General features: G+C 38.2%; 1 protein-coding gene across 1 annotated transcript in view; it reads left to right on the top strand.

Moving 5' to 3' along the window:
- The window catches only part of DCHS2 (dachsous cadherin-related 2), a 112,338-nt gene that overhangs the window by 33,654 nt on the left and 60,226 nt on the right, over positions 1–18,458 (top strand). The window contains exon 2 of the mRNA XM_064652292.1: positions 14,552–14,743. Within this exon, the coding sequence (XP_064508362.1) occupies positions 14,552–14,743 (192 nt within the window). The remainder of the gene's footprint in view (positions 1–14,551; positions 14,744–18,458) is intronic.

The following is an 18,458-nucleotide window of genomic DNA, read 5'->3' as shown; positions in this document are numbered from 1 at the left end:
GAGCATCATCTGTGGAGAAAGATCTTTACTGGCCCTGATCCATCACTTTCTAGGACACTGTCAGAGACTGAGATTTTCCTTTTCTGCAGTGCTGACCAATGTCAGCTTCATAATCAGTCAAGGAGATGAGGTTTTTTAGTGCTGTATGATGTGACTCTGCAGATACAGTAGCCAGCTTCTCAACACAAGCTGTGACTGATGTCAAATGTTTCACATTTCAGAAGTGGGAAATAGAAAACAAAGACTGGACTTGTTTATCTTGGCCAGAAAATGAACAAAGGAACACTAACCAGAGGAATTATGAAATACTGTATAGTTCAGATTAGATATTATAAGCTTTTGACTCCATGTCTAGCATTGAAAAAGCATAAATTAAAAAACAATGGGGTAACATTCTTCCTGTGAAGAAAATTTGTAGCCATGACTTGTTTTGGCAGGGAGTTTAACATCCTTGGAGAAAGGTTGGACATTTATGCATGTAACACAAGAAAAGACAGTTCATTCAGAAAACCTTAAAGAAAGAATAAACCCCTGACCTTAGCCTATTTAACTATTGTACTTATGTTGAACCCTTCATGGGAGACAAGAAGAAAGGAGAGAAGAAGAGTAGTTTTGTTGATTGTGGGGTTCTTACATCTTACTCTTCAGACCCTGGGCCTGGCTGTTGTCCAGTAACAAGGTCCTGCATTAAAGACTCAGTTGTTATGCTCCAGTCTGGGAGTTTTATATCTTTATAACATTTCTTCAAAAGCTACAGTTTCACTTGGGAAGGAAGGGGGGGGAAATGAGGTTATGTGGCGAGACCAACTAGAAAACAAGCTCTGATTCTGTATAGTGGATTGAGATCTTGAGAATAAAATATGCTGGCGTATTTACAAGCAAAGTGGAAAACAGTGGTACAAAGTGGAAAGAGCACACACTGTAGCCCAGATATCCCCATCTCTCTACTCTGTTCTCTCCAGTGTCTCTTGTATGGATGAAATATAATAGCTCTGTTGTGAAACTTTAGCTGCTGTGATTCCCACTTGTGTTCTTTAACAGGAGCCAGAGCTCACTAAGAAACTGTTTAAGAAGTTAAATGAAAAGACTCTTGCCATGTGTCTGCTGTATAGCTGCTGGTGGGGGGAAGCTGTCACTCTCCAAGGAGGTATGGGAAAGGATGGGACCAGGTCTAGGAATGAAATGGCATGGCAGAGGTTGGGAAAAACAAGCCATTTTTTTGGCCATATGGTGAAAAGCTCCAGTAAAGTCAGCTGAGATTAACTAACATCATGGACAGGTACCAATAGTATGCATGAGAAATGGAAGCAATTGAGAGCAGAATCTCATTATTCAGCAGTTTGCTATTCTAATGTGTCTTTTTAGTTTCTCCAGAAAATGGAGGAATATTATACAACAATGAAAATTAAAGGGCTACAAATTTAGCACATAGATGTGACAAAACTGCCGGGATCCTTTTGGTTTAATAAGAATATCTGTTCTGTTTATAGTTTAAATACCACACTACAAATGCTCTCATCCATTAGTTTGAGAAAAAAGTAATGAGGAAATAGGGCATGGATCATCTAAGAGTAGCACATGTGATAAAGTGATTTAGTATTAGAGACATATTGTCTGAATATTCAGGGAGGCCTCAATCCTCCCTAGGCATATGGATGTACAAATTCTGTGTACACCAAGTTGGACATACGCTTCTTTTTGGAGTTTCTATGTTTTTAATTTTTATTTCTGCAGAGCAGATACTGAAGAATTCCTCTACTTGCCAGCACCATCTCATTCTTCTGATCGCTGAAGCTGAAATTCATTCCAGTTAACTGTTTTGATCACTGAAGGGGCTAAATCCAAAATGTTCAGAACCAGTTCCCAGAACAGAGAATTTCCTTTTCCTAAGAGAAAACAAAAGACTTCGGAGAATTCTGGAGCTGAGCAAATGGACCTAGCCATCTGATTTTCATCATTTCCCACTTCAAAGCAGCTGACTTCTGCTTTGCAAGAAGTACAGGAACAGTATAGGACTCTAGTGTCCTGTTTCTAGGAGAATTCTTTATCAGAAAAAAAGAGTTGCTTCCATTTGTATCACTGATGTGGCCAATTTATACCCTGTCATCCCCTCTTATTTCCTTCCCGGAACTTAATCCACTTTTACTAATTAAATATTGCTGCTAGTACACAGTGTGCTTTCCTTAAATATTACACTATGAAACTTAGCCACATTCTGTGCTTGTAGATGTGCTTGAGCTATTCCCTCATACAATGTTCCTTTTGTTAGGGGGTGTATTTTGTGAATGCTTAAGGTTTGTCAGGTATTGGATCAGGCTATTTAAAAGCTCTCAATTCGTGCAGCAAGAGGTATTGGTGAATAAAGTATCGGAGTTTGTAATGCATCTGTTGTAATATGCTGGGATCCACTTGTGCTGCAGGTTCATGACTCCTTTCTCTTTGGCCCTGTTAGCTGGCTCTGGACTGTTGTGGCCTGGGAGCTTTTGTAACTTGGCATTTCTGTGTGGCATGTGTAGCTCAGGAGGACAGTCTGCTCCTGAGTCCCCATTTGATGAAGGTGCATCTATCACATTGACGCAAATGAAACATTTGTCACACAGTGCTCCATCTGACTGCGTATGCATGTTACATGACTTGTGTGCATGTAACATGCGGGTCTTGAGGCCGTCATGTCATTGGGTTTGTGCACAGAGCTTGTATGAACAGAGACAAATTGTAGAAGGAAAGGCTGTGCATCCTGTGGTTTCATTTAGACATCTAGACTAGTCTGAAAAGGGAATAGAGGTATTTCTGGCCCCATAATTCTGAATGACATAGATGTTGCTGCATTCATTTGAAGATCTGCAGCTTGTGAAGGGGTGTGTACACACAATTGTTTTCATTATTGATGGGTATGGCTTAGTTGGCATGATAATATGTTTCAGGTAAATTTCACTAGCCCCTCACTGAACAGAGTATTTGCTCTATGCATAAGTGTAATTCTAATGAGGATTTTTAGTTTGGAAGGTCAGGAAGTATTTTGTGGTAAGCTCAATTTTAGATATTGAGAGTGTTTAAAAGCTCTGTCTTGTGTTAAATTTAGAGTGGTGGTGACTTTGTGATGCTTCTGCATGTCATTGCTTAAACATGGATCATAGATGATATCCTTCAACTTTTTTGGATTGGCTCTGCCACCTCCATATTCAAAGCTGGGCCATCTGAATTATATTTGTAAAGTACATAGCTGACTTAAATTGAAGAACTTGCTGGTTTACTTACATTTATTGTGCACTCAGTGGGTTACAAAACCAAATAAATTACTAAAGGATTCTTTATTTTTTTTTGTTAGACATTTTTTGCTTCATGTTATGCAATTGAGGTTAAGATTTGCATATTCTGTAATTTTTGTTCTTTCTGATGATTGCTTATTGTTGCACATTGCACTCTGTTAGCCCCTAAATTCCGTGTGTGTGAGGGTTGTGTAGAGCAAAAATAGCTAGAAATGTAGACAGGCAGTGTTGGAGAGAGAGGAAAAAATTGGTGTGTATATGAAAAATTGATTTAGAAGGAAGGAGGGGAGAAATGTCTCTTTCTGCATCAATTATTAGGAGATGTATAGATCCCTTGCTAATTTTTACTCTACAATGAAGAAAATATGAAAGTATTTTTTCTCAAGTGCTATGAATACAATATTCAAGCTGTGAGTTTGGCGGTGTTTTAAATTTTCCATAAAAGCAGAAATTAACTAAGAGTCCTCATCTGCTTACTTCCAAATATAAATTGGCTATAATCTATAAGACTCCAGTTACACAAAATATATGCTTTCCTTAGGAGAGTTTGTTCTTCTTTTTAACGCTTAGGGACACAACTTTTACAGGGAATAAATGAAAGTAGTGCAGGCTGTATTTCTGAGAGCCAAGCTAGAAGATGTTATTAATAGTGTGATTTTTGCACATAAGCACATTAACAGATATTCATGATACAGGGCAGAAGGGGCCAGCTTTCTGAAGAGATTCTAGAAGGCATTTCATGTTTCTTCATATTTGGCAGTCTGTTAAAATGAGCGTTTGGATTCAGAACACTAGGTGTGTAAAGTGATAAAAACCTTTGACTACCTTTGCTTATGTGTCCTGCAAAGCTTGTCTTGAAGTGGTGCTCTTGAACCTTACCATGCTGATCAAAATAAAATGGGACAAATGATGATGATGAGGATGATAATGTTATTGCTAATGATAATGTTATTGTCACCTGACTTACAGTAGTACCTGATTTTTAATAGCTGTAATAAAAATACCTGGTTTTCAAGGGTGTGTGCATGACTAGGTAAATTAAACAAATCCATTGCCACTTAATTAATTGACTCAGGTAGCAGTCTAAAGGATATAAATAATTGTAAAAAAAAAAAAAGTAGGAAGTAGATAGTAGGAAGAAATTAATTCACTACTAGTTGAAGAAATAAATAAACTGAAACAGCAGATGAAAAGCTGATGCCATGAGGAATGCAAAAGAACCTGTCTAGCTTTGATCAACTTGCTTGTTCTGGGTTTTGTTTTTTCTGGGTTTGGTTGGTTTTTTTGGGGGAGGACTCCTTCCTGATTTATGGAAAGGTGGTGAGCAGTTAACGTGCTGCTCTAGCAAACACCCACATGCAATTCATTGAATACCACAGCTGTAATACAGGTGGGGGGGACCAGGCTCTGGGTTGACCCTCTCTGATGCCTTTTTGGGCTGGAACAAAGCTGTACATTTTCTAAATTAACCTTCTGCTAGAGCTCATTGGACAGGTAATGATATCTCAAAGGTTTCTCCCCCAGTGACAGCAGGCTGCCAGCTGGCCTCCCATATCACCTTTTCCCCTGTGTTAAACCACCGTATTTACCCAATGAGTGCAGCAATTTACAAGGGTATTTGTGAGTGGCAATTTAGGGAGCTTGCATAGTCTTTGCTTACTGTAAAGGTGTGATAACAAACCCTTTCACGCTGACAGCAAAATTTGAGAGATTTCTGCCTTGGCTGCTCATTGATACTCGCTAATGTGACTTGGAAATAAACTAGGAAAAGAATTTTTCAATAATCTGAATAAAGCTTCTTGGGTTTAATTCTGTTTTCTGTTTCTTTAAATGGAGCTCTACTCTTAGTGATATTGTTCACAACATGGCTCCATAAATAGTTGTATCGATCTAGCCAGGAATATTGTTTGGAGTACTGTGGCTTGTGAGCAGAATTCGCAGGTCAGACTGGTTTTGGGGCTTGGGAAATGTTTGCACAAACACGTGTAAGTGTTTATATGGAGCCTGTCTTAAGTTCATGCCACTGCTGACAGGGCTTTTAGGCTCTACCTGGACTGTACTTTCCTGCCACCCTCCTGCCATTTACCCTGCAGGGTCAGCTGCATCAGGAAGTGACTTGGCTGAAATGTAGTGTTGCACCAATAACATAGTTTTTATGATGAGCTTTTATTGGATCACCTCCTCAATCTGACTCAAAATCCAGTTCCACAAGGCTGTGCCAAAAGGAAGGGGCAGCTGGGTTCAAGGTTGCTTTTCTACTTACACAGTTCTTTCTCTCCTTTGTAGCATCTCCCTACAATTTGTTTCTCAAAGATACTAGTATGGTCAAAAGATCTCTTTGTTATTAGTGTTGTGTTTTAAGGTCACCCACCTACTCTGCATTCAGGATATGTATTTTGATCATTAGGATCAGTTAAATAATATATCACATTACAGCTTTATAAATATAGTAATTATGTTAATTGATCTAGGCAAAAAATAGAATTATTTTTTATTAATGTGATAATACATGCTAATAAATGCTTAATATTAATTAAGTTACAGATTTGTCATTTATAATAAGGCATCCTTAATAAGATAGCCAGTTGTGGTTTCTAAAACAACTTATTAAACATGAGTTTAAAATTAATCCTGCCACCAAAAGTTAAAACATGCTCCAATGCAAAATCATTAAAATAACATATTCAGTACAAATATTTATTTACTTGTTTGATAGATATTCTTGATTATTAAACCTGTGACTCCTTTTTTTGTGTAATTAGCACAGAATAGGGAAATTTTTGTGCTCTGCTGTTGCTTGGCAGAGGTGCTCAGTCTTGGAGCTCTGTAGCTTACTAAAGTTAATGAATAAAAATGGATTTGTACTCAAACTCTTAACAGTGCATAGCAAGGTTATAAAATCTAAAATTATAGCAGAGTATGCGAGCAGCATTAATGAATGGATGAAGCTTCTTTCACTAAAAAGTAGGGGTCTGGACTTTGATGATTAAATAAGGCTTTAGTCCTGCAAATATTTGCTAGTTGCTATGAAAATTTATTTTCCTTCCTCAGAAATATATTCTCTTTTCAGTTCTTTCAGCTTACATATACAATAGAAATAAATTATCTTCTATTTGGTTACATTTGCACAATAAGAAGGAAGGCAGTGTAGACCAAGTAGTCTGACAGAGTATATGGTCCTTTAGCAGACATTTTTGGTGCTGGAACTCAAGCTTCCTGCTCCCAAAACACATTTTATAACCACTATCCTACTGTGTACTATGTAGGCATTAGCAGCACTGCTGCTTGCTGTGAATTCAGACATTCATAATTGTATTTTGTAATGGTCCAGATCCTATCAGTGTGATAAGAGTGATAAGGTAGGACCTGCCTCCCACACCTGTGGATCCTGGCTAGCATCAATGGGATTTAGCTGCTCGTGCTGTTTTGCAGGAGGCATGGCAGCAAAACTGAAGGCATGTCAGGAACAGTTTAACAGGATTAAACAGGAGTGAAGTCAGGCTCTGGCTAGCATCAGAGCAGGCATTGCAGATTACAGTACGGAATGAAATGCCTAGTTCTTCTGGATCTGGACTTGGCTTGCTGGATGAGGTCTGGTGTTCAGAATGAGAGCGTGATGCTGTAATGTACTTAGGCTGTTTTCTCCTCCAGTGATTTTAATTTTTCTTGCTTTCTATAGCCTAACTGAAAGCAGTAAATCAAAGATCTGTCAATATTTTTTATTGCCAGGTTTGTTCACGGTCAGCAGTTATGTACACAGAAGAGCAGAGAAGGCAAAAAGCTAAAATCTCATATTAATTCATCAAGTAAATTACGTTTCCTTTCATTTACTTGCCACGGGGAAGATGCAGAAGGTTATAAAATGTATAAAAACCCAGTGTATTATAAAGAAGATAAAAATCAGTGTGATCTTTTATGAGAGATTCGTATGTGAAATGGAGTTAGTTTTATCTTATTTTAAAATGATGTAGCTTGGAAATTTCTATACAACTTGTGCGGACAAAAAAGAACCCAACAGATAAGCACAAAATGCATTTGCTGAACCATTTTGTAATTGTTTGAAAGGCCAAACCCAAAAGCCTTAGCATAATTAAGAAATGTAATGCTTACTTGAGGTTACAGTCCGTGTGCTGTCATTCTCTTCTTGCATTTAGGCTTCTGTATTTTCATTTTAAAGGCTGTTGAGAATTATGAACTGTTTCTGATGGGATTTGATTCTTACTAGCACCTTTGGAAAACTGATGACAATTCCTGGATTGACCTGAGGGAATTGGCATCAGCTGCAGGTGAAGTCAGCAGGGTCGTACCTGTGTAGTGCTGATTGTCCGTTGTTCAGCTTTGGTGGTCTCCATTCTATAGCAGATGAAAAGAATGCAGAAAGATTGACATTAGTCAAGTCTATTGACCTGACCAGTACAGTGGAGAAATTTTGCATCAAAGCAAGGATGAGGACGAAGGATTTTGTTATTCTTTGTGGATCTTTTGAGTATGTGGTACCTGTGGTGGTTGGCAGAGTGAGCATCAATGCCAGTTGTAAGATCAGCTTACATTCCAGTTACTAATTTGATTTGTGGCTTTCCAGATGCAGCCCAGTTTGAGGATGAAGAGTGGGGCTTTGTTGTCAATGCAAGTTGTTGTTCAAGGACTGGTGTTAAGTTCTGTTCTTGAAGTCATAGCTAATGCCTTTAGGACTTCAGCAAGTAAATCTGCAGCTTTATTTCCATTTCTGTGTGTTAAACCTGCCATACTAGGGAGATGGGGTGTAATCGTGGGTGTTGAGGCAGATATACAAAAATCCAAAGAAATAATATATTTATTACACTCTTCAGGTTTGGTTTCATGATTATTGTCAACACTACCTTGGGCAGCTGTGAGGTAAATATCATTGGTTTGTATTTTATATGCTATTTGCTTGCTAACCAGGGTTATAAGAGCACTAAATTGAAGACATCTGACAATGTGTGATTATGGCAGCTGATGTGCTGATCTCACAGGTACAGTTACAGCCAAGTGACTTGAAGAATATCAACTACCAGTAATTTCACTACCAGTATTTCTACAGTCACATTTTACTCATAGCATGCCACCAACTCAGGCTGCTCCTCTCATCCCCAGTGGCCATGGACCTGGCATGAAGGTCAGGCATAAAAAAAATGCTTCCAAAGTACTGATACCACCATTCCAGTGGTATTTGGGTTGCCTACATGAGGAATTGCAGAACTCATCTGGTAAGGGTTAGCCATCAGGCATTATTATACTGCAGGGAACAGGCCTGCTGTCCTTCAGTATGTTAATCGTAAGGATGCTGCATTTTGTGCTGGTGATGTCTGCAGGACAGGACTATGCTTACACCATTCATCAGCAACCTAACTCTACCACTGAACCTCTTCCTTTCAGTTTCCTGGTAGTTTCACCAGTTTTTGGTAGTTTGGGGGCAGTTTTCCCCATTTTGTGTATTTTGTCCTGTCTTAAAGATGATGAATATTGTGGAGTATACAATCATAGAATCATTAAGGGTGGAAAAGGCCTTCAAAATTATGAAGTCCAATCTTTGACCGAATATCACTAAATGCCACATCCAGTAGTTTCTTGAACACTTCCAGGAATGGTGACTCCACCACTTCCTTGGGCAGCTTGTTCCAATGCTTGACCTTCCTCCCAGTGAAGCTATTCTTCCTGATGTCCAAACTGAACCTCCCCGGCACATCTTGAGGTTGTGTCCTCTTATCCTGTCACTAGTTGTCTGGGAGAAGAGGCTGACCCCCACCTGCCTACTACCTCCTTTCAGGCAGTTGTAGAGTGATAAGGTCTTCCCTGAGCCTCCTTTGGCCTTCTTTGCCAGCTGGGCTCACTGCTAGCTCATGTTCATACAGCACTGCTGTTGACCAGCACCCCCAGGTCCTTTTCTACCTGGCAGCTTTTCAGCCACTCTTCCCCCAGCCTGTAGCGCTGCAGGGAGTTGTTTGATGAAAGTGCAGGACCTGGGACTTCACCCTACTGAACCTCATACGATTGGCCTCAACCCATTGATCCAGCCTGTCCAGGTTCCCCCGCAGAGCCTCCCTGACCTCCAGCAGATCAACACGCCTGCCCAGCTTGGTGTCGCCTGCAAACTGACTGAGGGTGCACTTGATCCCCTTGTCCAAATCCTCAGTAAAAATATTAAACATGGCTGGCCCCAACTGGATGCAGCTCCATTCACCACCACTCTCGGCCCGGCCATCCAGCCGGTTTTTAACCCAGCAAAAAATGCACCTCTCCAAGCTCTGGGCTCCCAGCTTTTTCAGGAGAATGTAGTGGGAGGCGCTGTCAAAGGCTCTGCTGAAGTCCAGGTAGACAACACCCACAGCCTTTTCCCTCATCCTCTGGGGGGGTCACTTGGTCATAAAAAGAGATTCAGTTGATCAAACAGAACTTGCCTTCATAAACCCATGCTGGCTGGGCCTGATCCCCTGGTTGTCTTGAGTAGTGGAGTATGCTTTTGTTCACCCAACATTATGATTTTCTGTAGAACTGGCTGCTGGCAATTAACTTGCCTTTCACAATATCAATACAACTGAAAGGAATGAACACACTTTTTATGCACAAAATAAAAATCTGTCTTACACTCTGACATTAAGTTGACCAAACAGATTTTATGAGCTATGAAAGCTATATCTTGGTAAGCTGAAATCAGATGGAGTAAACTTGATAAAATATGTGGTATGGGAGCAATTCTTATGCCATGAAGAATTGATTTAATATTTCTTAGTCTCATTTAATTGCTATTAGAGATGACCACAGTCATGATTTATTTGGTTGAATGGTCTGCTCTTTCCCATTGTAGTCCACTTTTAGTCAGTCAATCTGAAAGCCATAAAATTAATCCTGGTCACTCACATGTGAAATTAAGCATTGCAAAGCATTCAGCTTTAAGGCTGCATACTCTAAATCCTAAAAATTATTTTTACATAGGTCCTGAATTTTTGATCTGCAAGTAATAGGATTGTCTTTTCTTATGTGGTTTTGTGTGCACAAGACATTTCTCCCATTTTGTATATAACATAAAATATATGCCCTGCTTTTCAAAATATATTCAGTTGTTAGGTAATAATACCTAGGAAAAAAACATAAGGAAAGCTAAATCTAACCACAGGAACTTTATTTTAATCTGTTGAGGACAAAAAGGGGTGGAAATAAAGGAAAGGAAAAAAAGGGGGGACTTTTCTCTTAAAATGGCTTAGTATTTAAATCAGTCTGGACTTTAGTGGGTGATATAATTCTCTTTAATCTTTTTTTACAATTTTTTGGTTACGCTATTTAATGCCTGTAAAATATGGGGACATAGTGCCCATTGCTATGGGGACATAGTGCCCATTGTCATCATTCCACTGAAGTTAACAGAACTAGCAAAAGATCTGCCAAATATTTGCTTTCTGTAAGCTCTGAAATCTCTCCTTAGCATAGCACTAAAAAATATGTTTTTATTCCCTTTTATTTATGTGTACTGCCAGCACTTTTTTTCTCCATTCAAACTTTCACATGTGTTAATGGATTAAAGTGTGCATCTAGGGGAGGTTAATTATCCTTAATTTCACAGATTCTTTGAGATCATCCCCTTTCCATATGCAAATAGAAGATTATTTCTGCACTTCCAACACTGTTGAATTTTCTGTATTTATCTTCTTACACCCTTTGGTGTGTAAGAATGTTCACACTATTTATTCTCCTCATGCACTAGTCTGTCTGTCTGAACATCACACAGGTGGATCAGCTTTTTTTTAATTGTTCTCTGTAATGTTTCTCTAGGTCCTCCTTTCTCCTCCTCCTGAGGGTATGTCTGCAGCCTGACCATTTATTATGTTACTCGTAGTATCAACAGCACCAAAGAAACTTTCTTTTTTTTCTGATGAATTTGCAGTCTAGACAGTGTACAAACAGACCAAAGGATGTAGGCTGCAGAAGGCATGACTGATGAGAGAAATCCAGCCAGTAGCTCTCCATTCCATGACTGTTGTTGGCCTTTAAAAATGTTTTTTGAGGGAATACTTTCTGGTGTACTTATTCCCAAATTTACACTCATTAATAATTTGTATCTTCAATTTAGTGTATTGAAAACATGCTTAGTGAAAGAAGGAGAAAGGTCCTGTGGGCCTAACACTTCCTTTTCTTCCCCTTTCTTTTCCTCCTAGATCCCAGTCTTATATTAGGCTTGTCAGAGGTGTTACGTATTTGGTATTCTCTTGCCTCCTACTTCTCCAACGCACATAAATCCGTTCAACTCTATAACCTTCGTGATATTGCCAACATACAACACTCTTGATCAATCCACTGTGAAAATTCCTGCTGCTGCCTTCATTTCCTCCTGTAATTCACAGCTCTCAGGCAGTTAACAGCTGCAATCCTCAGTAGGATTGGTACTCACACAGTATGCTATTACAACTCAACATGTTTTGGACAGAGACTACCATGTGTTTTAATTTCTAAGATCTTCAATAACTTGGTCTCTTAATTGTATCAGAACTTGAATTTGTTAGCATGTTTTCACTGAATTCCTCCTTCTAAATCAGCTTGCATTGACTCGATAATCTTAAGGTCTTTTTCAACCTGAATGATTCCATGATCATAGTTAATTGCTTCCCTGACCTTAGGTGTAGTGCCATTCAGTGTCAGCTCTGTCTGCTACAGTAAATTTTTCATTCATTTTTAACTCCGGATTCTTCCCTCTTCAGATCAAAGGTTTCATGGTGAGTGATTAAAAAGAGGACTATTAAGTGGGTAGAAATTGAATAGATGTGAGGGATTTGAACAGGGAAAAAGATCATATTTTTCTGCAAAAATTGATGCCACTTAGTTCTGCTGCCTGAGAGATGATTATAATAATTGAAGTTGACCACAATTAGACCTTTAAATTTGTATTGCTTTGAACTGAAGCATTTTTATTTAAATTCTTCACTCATAGCCTTTGCATGTGCTATTCAAAGTCTGAGGACTGCATAATTTACCAGAAAGAAAACAAGTCACTAGACGTAATGGGCAAAACTTCTAACAATGCCCTCAAATTTTACCTGTAATTAATCACTCATGCTCAATTGCAGACACAAATGTTAGCATTTACGCATGTAACTGCATGCAGGCACAGGCACACAGAACCTTTCAGTATCGTCACCCCTTTTAGATTTCAGGCAAAAGAAATAAATGGAGATTCTTTTCTTATAAGGGCCAAGTGAATTATTGTTTCATAACATTATTGTGGTAGAGTACTGAGAGCACACTAGATGTATGTTCTGTTCTTGCTTTTGTGACAAATAACAAAGTACAAGGCTGGAGAAATATACATGTTGTAGACTTGATTTACATACAGCTGTAAGGAATTTTTAGGGCCGGATCTTTGTTTTGCTGCACAAGTATAAGTTTTGCTTTTAACTTGTCCAGAACGAGTGGTTGGACTGAGGTCAGGAGTGGCTGCACGTTGTACCCTGAGCTGCAGCCGTGGGATGCAAACTGCAGGGGTGGGAGAGGGGAATGAAGGGCTCTATGAGCACAGGGTTCTCCTAAAGGAGCTTTCTTTTTTGCAGAACCAGAAACTCTGGTATAATAGCCTTTGGCGTAGTGAGAAAACATCTTGTGGGAGGAAAGGTGTTCTGGTGTATGTGGTGCAGTCACAGTGATACTTCTGAAATACAGCAAATCTTGAGCATTCCATGCAGAAGTGGAGAAGTCTTAAAAACAAACAAAAATGAAACCACAACAAGCAAAAAATAGTAATTGAAGCAACACATGTATCTTCTGGGCTGTCACTTGGAATTCTGATGGATATAACTAATCTAGAATAAGTTTTAGCTTTATAATTTGCCTTGGCACTTTTTATGTGGTTTCCTTCCCTTTCCCCACTTCCATGCTTTTCACCCTTCTCAAGACATGTTTTGTTCATTTGGTTTTAATTCAGTCCCAGTTCACTGTCTTAGTGCCAAAACAATTCCTGTGCAGACCAAGAAGTGAGCTTGTGATGAAGGCACCAACTTGTCTTTATGGCCATGTTTGTATCAGTAGGAGCAACAGCCAAAGGCTGTTCTGGGTCCCAAGGCCAAATGACCTGGCACAACTTCTGTTCATGCAACTAAATTAATTTACATCCCCAAAACAGGATGACCTAATCCAAACTTACTGCTAGCAGTATGCCCTGGCTGGGCCTGTTTTGTTTTTTTTGTTTTGAAACTGTACCTAAAACTGTGCCAGGTGTTTTCCTGTACAGGCAGTTACGTGCAGACCTCCACCTTTGCACTGCCCGTGGTTGATGGCTGTGGGTCTCACCTTACCAAACTGTGTCAGGTGCAGGCAATGGCTAGCACAGGTCTTCTCTGTGAACTCCCACCAATTCTAACTCTTGGGCTTTGTGATACTAAAGTTTCCAAAGCTCTGTTAAGGTCTTCAGACATTGAGCTTGTATAGACAGGCTGATGGAAAAAACACAGAATTTATAATTTTCAAAGAATAAGTAGAAAAGGAAACCCATTGAGAAGGAAAAATTCTGTATGTGTCTCCAATAATGACAAATTAGGGAACTGAAAATACTGGCTTTCTTAATGTATACATATTTCTATACATTATTTTCTACTGAAATGTTTCTAAATTTGAGTGAAAGCTTTCACAATGGAACATTCGGAGAAGAGCCAAACTCTGCACAAAACACTTGTTTATCAGAGATGTTAGGGCAATAAAACTGAAGGTGCAGTGTACAAAACTGTTCTCTTTATCAAATACATTTTAAATTAATTCACCTGTGGTCCAAAGAGCATAAGTACCACCAAGCTTGCACTCAAATGAAAACTAAATTAAGCTCTAGGAAGTCTTTTATAAAATACGTTAGGTAAGGATGTCCTGCAGCACTTGTCTGATCTACATGTGACATATTTTCATAAGACCTACCTCCACTGGTAAAAATAACATGAAGGGAAAGTAGCTTAATGTATGGCCTACAGTCATGGCTTAATAAGCATGGCTTTTCCAGTCCTGGGAAGTTTACTTGATTGAGAAAATTATTGACAGATACACAAGTAATTTTAAAGACATGTCTAATGGAACTTATATGCTGGTTGCAATAATTACACTATCAGTACCTGAGTTATTTTATGAACTGCAGACAGACAGATTAGGTAGCAGAGCGTGTTTGTATTTTTTGTGTGTATGCACATTTGCTTTTACACCACAAACAGGTTACTTTCATTCAAAAATCATGGACACCTCATTTTAATGAGTATAGTTTCATTGGCTTCATTTTTATCTCTGTTGTCTACCTGCAGGTCAAAGCAACAGATGCAGATGCTGACCAGTTTGGTGAAATTGAGTATTCTCTTTACGATGGATTTCATTTTTATGAAAAATCCAAAGCCTTCCAGATTGACCCACGAACTGGTCAGATCTGTGTCTCTCAAGACATTGACAGAGAAGAAGATCCAACCACTTATGACCTCTTAGTAAAAGCTACGGATGGGGTAAGTTTCACCTTTCCATACTGCCAGATTTGTGAATGCACTTGGAGATTTGGATGTGCTGTATAGTTTTAAATGAGAATGTCATCAGTATGTAAAAACTGCATGAATTTGAATAAAATGTCCTATCCTTAAAGAGAGCAGAAAATAATATTTCATGAACTCTAAATTTTGACCCAAATTAATCAAATCAGCTTGTGAAATTCCCAATTACTGATAAACAAGTTGTTGAAAAACGTTTCTAGGGTGTGTTATTCCCTGCTGATTTTCCTCCTCCTCTTGGAACCAGTGCACCCCAGGTTACTTCTGCTCCCTTCTTTCAAGATGACTTGTGGTAGAACTGCATGGCTACTGTTAGTGACAGTGATTTTCCTGGATAAATTCCCTGTCCTTTCTAGCTGGCTGATGCCATTGCTGCTTCTGAGGCTGGGTACAGCCTCTCTGCAGCAGCATGTCTGAGTTTTCCCACTTTACAAGATTGGGTGCTTGGAAGTGGGTATTTGTGGTACAGCAAGAGTAGGATAGTTGTATGTGCCTGAAATTATCCATTTCAGATCTCTGTTTGGCAAGGAGGGTGAGAACACACTTTGTTGTGGTAGGAACACATCGAGATGTCTAGACCCGTTGTCTACCTAATGCCACTTAACAGAAAATTTTGGTAGTGCAACTCCAGAAAAACACTGAAAGAAAATTATTAATTTCATTATTTTCACAGCAAAATATTCATTTTGTTATGAAAATATCCAAAGGTGATTTGTAATGGGAGTCCCAACCTGTACTTGTCTTCACCTTCCTCACTTTTAGTAATGAATTGTGAAGAAGCTGAAGAAAAAGGATACTGATTGGCTTCAAATGTTAAAATTAACATAAAGATACTTTTCAAAATGTTATTCAGGCCACATTTTGCAGTAAAATTTGAGCTTAAAAGCATTGAAATTGAATTATTTCAGGCTATGTAGTCTTTATTTCATACTTTGGACATTAAACTTGCATTTAAGATAATGTCCTAAGTGTATCTAATTTTTTTTAAAATGCAGTTGTGCTGGTAATACTGTATTTTTCATTAAAATGCCTGTGCTTTTTGTTATAGTACACCGAAAAAACTTAGCGAACTATGATTTCCATATTCATGACTAGATCAATTTAAATAGCTGCAGTTGACAGTTGGTATTAATTACTGCATTTTAAGAATGTAGCAGTATGAGGGTCTCTATTCTGTTGAATTTGGATATGTGTGTAATAATTAAGCAGTTAATCTGATTTTTCTTCTTTAGCTGTCACAATTCAGTGTTTATTTCAGAGGCTACAGAAGTATTCCCTTTTATTAATAGTGCCTTTAGCAACATGGCTTTTCTTCCCCATAGATTTCTTTAGGGGAGAAACAATTACATAAATATATTTGTATGTTTGTTTCCTGACTCATTTAAATGTCTAATAACTTGACCCTGCTTATTGCAGGAGGGTTGGACTGGATGACCTTTGAAAGGTCCCTTCCCACTCAAACAATTCTATGATTCTATGATTTTAGTATAAGGATATAAGGGTGGGTATTTTTAGGACAGTGCCTGCAATCCTTATAGCAGAGGTAGTTCTATGTAACCATTTTGGAATTTCACTGATATGTGATTTCTGTCTTCAAAATTTGTACTTTGTACAGATATCCAAACCTTGAAGAGTAAAGCAGTCGGTATTGCAGTGTATAACAGCAGAAAATTATCTATTCTTCTATACCTAAAAATTTCATTTTTCCTTTAATTAACATGCTCTGAAGCTGTATAAGTTTAAGGAAAACATACACATAGCTGGAATATCAAGATTAGTCATTAATAAAGGTTACGTGAGAGCTGGACAATAGCAGTGAAATTTTGACAACTTTCTAAGATACTTAGTCTGGTACAGAATATTATTTTGAAAATCTGAAAGGAAATATGTTTTCATGAAAAAAGCTTGATGCATTTTTTAATTTTTCTTAGTTAAATTATTGCTCTAGTGATGAGTCTTATTGCAAAAGTTAAACAGCCAATGCATTGAAACTGTAGAGTACTTAATTTTCAAATTGGTCTTTCATTTATCTTAATTAGGGACCCTGTATTTTCACAAGTTCAATAATGGGGAGAAGGGTTCAGTTTTTGATTACCTTTTCTGTGACAGGCAAGACTTGATCTTTTTACTGAAAGTCAGCACTCTGTAGATCCCACTGATATATCTTCTAAAACTTTGCCCATCTGACACCTAAATACTAAAGCACCTAAATTCAATATTAGCTTTTCAGCATTTTTGGTATACCTGAACTTGTGTTGAGTCACTCTCCACATTTACAGCAGAATTATAGTAGAATATTTATTTGATCTTCTGACACTGTGCTGCTGTTTTTGATGGATTAATGATGCTAGGTGTGGGCCTCAAAGTAGAGGCTATGATCAGGGGAGAAATGTGTCTAGAAAAAAGAGAGGAAGAGTGAAGTGTCACTGTTGACAAAGGAGGGGAAAGAGGTTAAAAGCAAAGAAAATAACACAGTTAATTAGAAATGATGAGGAAAAGGAAGTATTTTCCAGGTGGTGCTCAGTTTATCTTACAGCAAAACTATCAGTTTCCTCCACCTGTTCATGGCTACTCCATTACACGGGTTTGGAGTTCGTCAGTTGTGTCTTTAATGCATTATGTAGAAAATGTAGTGAGTGAACTTAAGTGGCACACAAGAGCCTGTGGAGAGGCAGATGGAAAACAGCTTCTGTTAAACTGTTGTTAAATGAACATCCCATGAGAGCTTGTGGGAGCACTCTCATAGATTAAGCGAAGAGGGAAAGAAGCATCCTTGTATCTTCTGTAAGAAATGCTAGGTCTTGGGTTTTTCAGCTGCTACATCATCATTGCAAAAGGTTCAGTACACCATCAGCAGGTGTATTAGTGAGTTACTGCCTTTCTGCATAGAAAGATACTTTGTTCTTTGTCCTTTGCTTTTTGGTAAACCACTCTGCTTATCCGATTTTCTTTGTCTTTTACACTGAAGCAATTGAAACATAAACACTTGACACTCACAGGCAAAGCTTCTGAACAAATTAAGGCTTTTGAAATAAATGGAGACATCTCTCTACTTTGACAGCTTTACAATTTCAAGTTGACATCCTTTAGGTTTACAAAAAAAAAAAAGAGTCTGCATGTCAGATTCTGTATCTAACAGTTTAGTTTGGAACAAAAATTTGACAGCACCACTGACAAAAACATTGGAGGCTGTAATGAAAATCTTGATGGAGTTTTAAGCATTTTACAGCTCCAAAATGAAGAAATACAGCTATTCAAAATAGCACCATTTCTACTTATTAAGACAAATACTCTTTCCTGCCAAAGGCAAGGTAACTTTTTTTCTGAGACATGATAAAAAGGTGTAGTAATAGCTTCATATTTGCATACAAATTTTGTCCTGACAAAGTAAAGAAATTTTTTTTGATGGTTATTTTGCCTTAATGGTAGTTTCTTATGCCCCCTTTTTGTTCCACAGGGGACACAACTCTTGGGACTCTGACAAAGAAGCTGCTATAATTGTGACTTTTTGTTGCATCAAACACCACAACAGTAGTTAAAAATACTTGAACATATGAAATAAGGGATATCAAAATGAAAAACTGTGGCTTTCTGTTGCTTGTAACAAATGTAATTTTCTGTCAGCAACAGACTCATTTAAATCAGCCTTCATATTTTGCAACATCTATGTTTTGCT

The sequence above is a fragment of the Pseudopipra pipra genome, chromosome 4 (assembly GCF_036250125.1).
Source record: "Pseudopipra pipra isolate bDixPip1 chromosome 4, bDixPip1.hap1, whole genome shotgun sequence".
NCBI lineage: Eukaryota > Metazoa > Chordata > Aves > Passeriformes > Pipridae > Pseudopipra > Pseudopipra pipra.
This window is presented reverse-complemented; position numbering and strand designations above follow the sequence as displayed.